Source organism: Cicer arietinum, chromosome 2, assembly GCF_000331145.2.
Source record: "Cicer arietinum cultivar CDC Frontier isolate Library 1 chromosome 2, Cicar.CDCFrontier_v2.0, whole genome shotgun sequence".
NCBI classification, from domain to species: domain Eukaryota; kingdom Viridiplantae; phylum Streptophyta; class Magnoliopsida; order Fabales; family Fabaceae; genus Cicer; species Cicer arietinum.
This window is the reverse complement of record NC_021161.2, coordinates 8,221,275-8,228,990: the sequence shown is the minus strand read 5'-3', so window position 1 is coordinate 8,228,990 and position 7,716 is coordinate 8,221,275. Positions and strand designations below refer to the sequence as shown.

At 32.2% G+C, this 7,716-nt stretch overlaps 2 protein-coding genes across 3 annotated transcripts in view; both read left to right on the top strand.

Annotated features, from left to right (window-relative positions):
- The first annotated feature begins 799 nt into the window (after positions 1–799).
- Positions 800–4,433, top strand: LOC101510401 (uncharacterized). Of its 2 annotated transcripts, none has more exons than XM_004504445.4 (11): positions 800–990; positions 1,107–1,220; positions 2,020–2,138; positions 2,347–2,393; positions 2,486–2,586; positions 2,894–2,981; positions 3,165–3,273; positions 3,367–3,538; positions 3,701–3,772; positions 3,923–4,008; positions 4,104–4,433. In XM_004504445.4, the coding sequence occupies exons 1-10, from the start codon at positions 889–891 to the stop codon at positions 3,974–3,976; spliced, it is 978 nt and encodes a 325-aa protein (XP_004504502.1). In that variant the 5' UTR covers positions 800–888; the 3' UTR covers positions 3,977–4,008; positions 4,104–4,433. The 2 variants fall into 2 exon arrangements, with proteins under 2 accessions (XP_004504502.1, XP_004504501.1); XM_004504444.4 differs by having other exon boundaries at positions 3,895–4,008.
- A 1,386-nt stretch (positions 4,434–5,819) lies between these two features.
- LOC101510072 (uncharacterized) overlaps positions 5,820–7,716 on the top strand; it is a 4,962-nt gene continuing 3,065 nt past the window's right edge. The window contains exons 1-3 of the mRNA XM_073365136.1: positions 5,820–6,415; positions 7,442–7,582; positions 7,675–7,715. Of these exons, the coding sequence (XP_073221237.1) occupies positions 6,110–6,415; positions 7,442–7,582; positions 7,675–7,715 (488 nt within the window). The 5' untranslated portion in view covers positions 5,820–6,109. The remainder of the gene's footprint in view (positions 6,416–7,441; positions 7,583–7,674; position 7,716) is intronic.

The following is a 7,716-nucleotide window of genomic DNA, read 5'->3' as shown; positions in this document are numbered from 1 at the left end:
TTCACTTTTTTTTTTGTCTTTCTCTACAAAAATAAAACTCACACATTCATCTTTCATTTTTTCCATAATTTCTCATTCTTTCTTTCTTCCATAATTTCTCCTTCTTCCTTTAGACAAAAATAATTCATTAACCACTATTTGTACGTTGTTAACCAATAATATTTATACTATTAACCATAAACAAACTCAAAAAGACCCATAATTAACACATCATTAATAATAAAAATAAACCTCACACATTCATCTTTCATTTCTTCCATAATTTCTCATTCTTCCTTTAGACAAAAATTATAGAGAAATGTTATTTAAACACAATTTTAAACAAAGAATGAGAAATTATGGAAGAAAGGAAAGATGAATGTGTGAGGTTTATTTTTATTATTAATGATGTGCTAATTATAGGTCTTTCTGAGTTTGTTTATGGTTAATAGTATAAATATTATTGGTTAACAACGTACAAATAGTGAATAATGAATTATTTTTGTCTAAAGGAAGAAGGAGAAATTATGGAAGAAAAAAAAAAGAGAAATTATGAAAAAAAGAAAAGATGAATGTGTGAGTTTTATTTTTGTAGAAAAAGACAGAAAAAAAAAAGTGAAAAAAGATAAATAAAAAAAAGAAATATAAAAAAAATGAAAAAAATTAAATGAAGAGAGATATTATGTGAGAGCCACGTGTATTTGTGTTTAAATAACATTTCTCTATAATTTTATCAAAAAAAAAAAAAAATGATATTAATGTGACATGATAAAATAGACATTTAACTAAGGTGTCATGTCTAAATATCTAATAAGCACAAAAGTTTATTTTTGTTTAGAAGAAAGGGTAACAAGAGCATTTATATGAAATGAAAAAAAAAACAAAAAATTGAAGAGAGCGGGGAAAATAATGGAGTGTGCGGCGAAGGGTACCGGAACACGATGTAACAGCGCCGCGACGAGACTCTGTACTCGTTGCGAAGCAGTTGCTTATTGCTCTTTGTCTCACCAGGTTTGCTTCAATTTCTCACTCATCAATCTTCATATCGATGCTTTTGCTTTTGTTATTAATAATTCCGTAAATTTCAACTAATTTCCATTAACTTAGCTTCGTTGTTTCATCTTTAGATTAAGCATTGGAGTCGTCACAAACTCGAGTGTGATAGGTTACAGCAACAGATGGAGTGTGTAGATCTTCTTAATGATTTTCCTTTCACTTTCTCTTGCGAAGCCACATTTCAGGTTATCACTTTTCTTCTTTGAGATATATATTTTTCTTCTAAATAGTTTAAATAACTTTCTTAGGATGAAAAAGTAAGAATTTGACTGCTGTAAAGAAAAAATTTGGTAAAGTGAGTAAATCAATAATTGATATCATAATCACTCATGATTAGTCAACCGCGCATAATATCAACCATTCATTTGTCATCAATGGTTGATATTACTCACTTTATTTTCTGAAGTAAGTTAATCACTTTAGAAGAGTCAAATCTAATTTTTTTTGGCTAAAAAACAATAGTCATTCATTCGAAAAAGTAGAATGGTTTGAATCATGAATTTTATGTAATCTAAATAAGTCTAGGATAATCCGGATTTTTTGAGTTTAAAAATCTAGTGGTATTCAATAAGTTTGTTTAGAACTTATAATAAAAAGTCTTGTGATATTAATTTTTTTTCTTCTTCTAGTTTTGATGGATGTTTTTCAAAAATGAATTTTAGTAGTTAGACTTTGTTGGACTTTTTAGTAGTAAAAGGCATTTCCCTTGAAAATTCTGAGTGTTTATTTTTTTCCTTTCTTTTTTGTTTGATTTTATTGAATTTAATTGATGCTTATGTAATAGGTTTTGAATAGTGGGATAGTATTAATCTCATTTCTTCCACGAGGATTTCTTTTGTAATAGGTTTGTTCTGCCAAATTATAGATCTCAAGGGTTCGGTTTATGCCCCCGTTTTGTACTTGTGATGTTTGTTATTTATAATGATGTTTTTGCGCTTCCAATTTTTTGTGTTAAAAATATTGATGTTTATGTTATTTCAACAGGTTTGTGCAAAACAAGAAACTAGGTGTTCATTTTTTAGCAAGAGAGGCCTTCATAGAGTTGGAATGTGGATGCATGAATGCCATTGTGGAGCATCATCTGCTTCATTTGATCTTTTAGGGTTTCCTCTTATTTCCTTCATATTCTGAAACTTGAATTTAACCTAAATTCTGTATTTGAATGATTTGTTCTAGTTTGTGTTGCATAATAACTCAGAAATTAACCCATGATTTACACACATGGTCCCAATGATTGTTATACAGTTACAGCATTTTCAGTTTGATTATCATTTTAAAGCAAACATCAGGTTTAAAATTTTACTTTTGCAGGCTAAACAATGGCTGGGACCTCTCGAGTGTTTTGTGTCCTTGTCACGGTAATTTTATGCCTCAAGCTTCTTGTTCCACTTCTGGTTCCTCTTTTTTGTTATCAAACTAGAGTAAAACTGAACATATTGTAAATTTTCAGGTCCTGAGTTTCTGTTATCAGAGCAGTTGTGTAGTTGGAGAGACTACTATAAGTGGAGGCGCATCCCGCTAGACTCACCGGTTGCTTTGCTTCTTCACTGGGTATGACTGTGTAATTTTTTTATCGCAGCTTCATTTGTTGTCATCGCAGTTTGCTTATATGCAACCGTGATGATGTGTAGGTGGCTCTTTTAGTTTGAATATGCAACTAGGGTACAAGATTGGGTGATGGGGGCATAAGTTTTCCCTCCTACACTTCACCAAAATAAGAAGTCTGTTATTTATGTTTCCATTAATTACTATCATTTGAAAGAATCTGCCACCAAGTTTTCTGCCTTGGTTGTATTGGCCTATTGGGTATTTTTAGATTGAATGTTGTTTTAAAATTATATGTTCTTCTCTATTTCAGCCACTTACAATATATCGTGCTGCTCAACTTGTTGGAATTACAACCTCGAATCTTGTAGTCGGTGATAAGTTGTACATACATTACCTTGGTAAATGATCACCTTCAAATTCTCTATAAGCATTTTAATTGTAGTATGACATCTTTTTCATTGATTCTCTTTAAAATTGCTTTGTTTAAGGAGGTTTGCATACGAATTTTTTCATAATAAATAAATAATTTTTTTATGATCTCTCTGTGCATGACTTTGGCTTTGTGAAATTTTATATGGAAGGACCTGAGAAGGAGCTGCTACAACTTGCTGTGTTTGGAGATTTACTTGCCCTCTTCCCTGGTGTACATATTCATATAGAACTTGTTGGACCTGCAATTCCCCCTCAAAGGTCTGATGCATTTCTCATTAGTCATTGTTCTTTCATCTGATGCTGGCCACTACTTGGTCTAAATATATGTCCCTCCTTCCTCCCAGTAAACAGGGATGGCGAAAAGATCATCATTTCTAAGTATCCTTGTTGCAATGAAGAGAAGTGTGTGTGCAAACTAGCGAGTGAAAATGCGATCTTAGGAACACAAACAGGTTTGACTTCTGCGTTGACATTGCAGCTTTGGCGAGGATTCTATCATGACAGATACAGAGACGTTGTTAAGGTATCCATCCCATTGCAGCATCTTAAAGGAATCAATATGCAAATGCAATTGCTTAGTTGTACTTGTTCTTAGTATGTTGCTTGCCATTTAACTTAATCTTGCTTGTTTTCATTGTGATTCTCTGAAATCAACAATTTATCTTAACTAGTGTTCTACTTACAGGATTCCTTTCCTCACCTAGTGATTGCTCCAAATGGTGGCATTGCTGCCTATTCCAGTTGGTTACCAAGTATTGTACGTCTTCCATCTTTTGGTCATTTTCTATTGGTTTTAGTTTTGTAACTGCCTATAGTTTAAAAACTGCAAGGCATGTTACACCATTTCCTTTTTCTGTGTTTGCTTGATCAAATTTTCAGGAGTTAATTAAAAAGATCGATGTCCCAGCTGTTTTTACCGATTATTGCGAGGAAGCTTGTCATCTTGCAGCAGGTTGCATAAAGACTGTAACTGGACGCCCCCTTAGATTACCTGTAAGCTTCAAATTAAATCAATATGTATTTTGAAAGATGATTATTTTTTTTTTCATTTACCGAGTATTTTGATGATCATTTGTACTCCTATGCAGGTTCAATTAAATCCTTTCAGGCAGCCTATTGCCGTAGAAGACAGTGTGTTGTTGCTTCCCTGCTACTCAAACTGCTTTCTTTTTGGTATGTAAAGAGGAATGCTCTGAATTTCTTAAGCCACTATCTATTGGCTGGAAACATTAATAATAATGTCTAATTATATAATTATGTTTCACGGCACAAAATTGCTCATATTTATCTATGGTTCTTAGTTACCACCTGTAAAACCACAACTTTGGTTAGTTGATGGTTGGCTCTTTTTGAAAGAGCCGTATTAGAGAAACAAATAGACACGTATTTGAATGATTTAACTTTGTTTACAGACATAATCTTATTGATTGATCTACTAGTCATGGTGGTGACACTTTTAAAGTATTCTTCCAAAAAGCAACGTATGAGCTGGTTGTTGGCGCAGTATTACTCTAAGCAAGCTTCTTTCTTTAACGAAACAAATGGCTCAGTTGCCATCGTGAAGAGCGAGTTTCCTTCAAAAATTATCAATGTAAAACGGATCCAACGAGAAATTACCATATTTCTATGTCATATCACTAATTTCAAAATAATCATACAAAGTTAGAATGATATGCAAAATGATGAATTTTCAAAATAATTATACAAAGTTAGAAGGATATGCAAATTAATGAATTTTCATCGAATGTGAGTGTGAAAATGTATATTCTTTAAATCTTTTTTATTTTTAAATATTTAAATGACTTGCTTAAATATGTACCATTCCAACCTATTTTGACGGATTGCCAAGACTAGATTTGTTTATTAAAAAACGTGAACTCAAATTTAATGTGCATAGTAAGTTTTTAAATTTTATGAAAAGAGAAAGACAAAGAAGCAATCAAAAGCCACAAGGAAACAAATTCCTGCATTGTCATCCCTTGAAGCAACAAAAATAAAACTATGAACACTAAATTTCTACCACTAACATCAAGGTTGAAACCAAGGTTAGCAAAATAGTCTCCTACTTGGTTGGACTCATTAAAACATGTAAAAATATTAACTGTCTCTGAACTGTGAAGCAGATAATGTATCTCTCAAACAACGTTAGAACAAGGAAAGGCACTACAACAACCATGAAGAATAAAAAGGCTAAGTGTGTGTTTGAAAACTTCGGTTTTCTCGGTGAAGACTCACGTAAACTAAAAGCTACAATTAGATGATAGTTTGCAAAAGAAATGATGAAATAAAAAATAAATCAATTATTTACTGAAATAGGCGTTGATTTATATTTTTAATACAACATTAGTTTATTATTAAATTAATATTATATATCATTTTTAAATTTTCTATTATACATCTGTCCAACCCTGTTGATAAAAGTCTACACTATATAGGGAATACATAGTTTTGTTATCCTTCTATATTCAGTTAAATAAACACTTTTAATTTTTTTGTTTATTTATAAAATGATATTAAGTTTTTGCATAATTTTTTCCTTCTAATCTTAATTTCATTTAAACTATTTTGAATAAGAATTTTGTCTTTCTATATCAATCAAATCATATAAAATTTTATAATATATTACTTTAATCTTAAACTATAATTTGAGTCCAGTAAATATAGGATGACATCAACTTTAATCTCTGTATTCATAAAAGATACATTTATACAAGGTAAGTAATAAATTAAAGTGCTTTGATAGACCTAAAAGGTGGACGTGGTTACCAAAAATAAAATGGACGGGTGTGGCTACATTCTGATGGTCTCAGAAAAGGAAAGGAAAAACGGTAACGGGTAACAGGGAGTTAAATTGAAGAGCACATTGGTGTAGTCAATGTGATACCGTTTTTAATTTTTTATGATCCCCTCCCAACACGACACGTATGATTGGTAATGCTGCATCCCCATCTACACCGCAACCGTTTCAGAGTGATTTTAATTTTAATTTCCAAACTACCACCATCATCATTATCCATTTCATCACTCTCCTATCAAATCCCTAATCCCCAAATGGACCAAACCCACTGAACCCCCAATTCAAATAAATAATTTCATGTCTCCTTTTCCCCTTCTCCTGCTCCTTTTGATTCCAACTCTTTCCAGTTTGGTCCATTCTCTAAAGGTTCCTTTCAGAGTCAACGATGTGTTACCCGTTCTTCCCCATGGAATTTCGTGGCCTGTACTCAACAATTTTCATACTGCCGTTGATTTGTTACCTTCTTTTGTTGGATCCGTGACTCCTTATAATGGTTCTATTGAATGGAAAGGTGCTTGCTTTTATGATAATCAAGCCAAACTTGAGTTCACTGCTGGAGACGCAGATGCTTCCGCCTTGGGTGGGGCCATTCTCTATCTCAAGGTTTTGCTTTTCATTTTCTATTTCTATTTTTGCCTATTGTGGATTTTAATATACGTATGTGTAAGATTTTTTACCCGTTATAGCATTAATTGATTTTTTTCACTTTAAACATAATTACTTCTAATTAAATTGTTCAGTTCACATATTTTATTGATTTTCATGTATTGACGGTGTAAAAATTTGTAGGCTTACATTTATCAAAATTAAACTCTTCTATTAACATCATGTGTGTTTTGATATTTGTTAGTTGTGTTGAACTTTTTGGTGTTAATTATTACTTGTGTGCTATGAAGCACCAACAATGACACCAGACGTGACACTCGGCACTAATACTTGACATCTGATAATAATTCGATAATAATTTGAGAAAATTAAAATGATTGAATAATTTGTGTATTTTTGTTTCTACATTGATTACCCTTTTTTCTTAAGCAAAATGGAAAAAGTTTTTTTTCATTCTTCTAATTTCACGGTTGATTGACTGATGGTATGATCCACTTCGGGTAGTAGTTGAGAATAGTATATTAATTGAACTACAATTACTTTGCACTTTTGAATCTTTTTGTTTGTAAAGAATCTTTATTAGTATAACTGCTGGTTACTGCACTTCTGTATAACTAAATTTTCTGCAAGATTTAGTCTAAGTGGACACCATTGAAATAGATACATATTTCCAACATTGTTTTGTTATTACAAAAGTTCAATTATTTGCCAAAGTTTAATCATAATGGCCCCTGATTATTTAGTATAATATTCTGATCTGGTAACTATCTACAATTGGAACACAGATGGTGTCTTATTTATGGGGAACACCTTAGATAGTTCCTTGGGGGAAAACTCATTTCTCTGTTTATCTTAATTCAGTTTGATATACTTGATAACATCGGGGAATTCGATGCAGCTGTTGGTTGGACTGGTTAATTAAATGTTTAAGCATATATCTTTTGTCATCCACTCCTCCACGTCGTGTGGGTTATGAATTTTGTTTTTTGTTCTGCTGAAAAAATAGTTTTTTCCCTTTTACAGACAGGGGAGGCACACAGCTGGACCTGCATGGATCTGTATGTTTTTGCTACGCCATACAGGATAACTTGGGACTACTACTTCTCTGCACGAGAACATACCTTGAAGCTTGATTCGTGGGAAGAGCCTGCAGAGTTGGAATATGTATTTTTCTTGTGCAGTTTTCTGTTTTGGTTGTATTTTTGTGTGGGTGGATTCTAATTATAGAAAGATACAATTCTCAAAAATTTGTACAGGTCAAGCAGCATGGGGTTTCTGTGTTTCTCATGCCAGCAGGA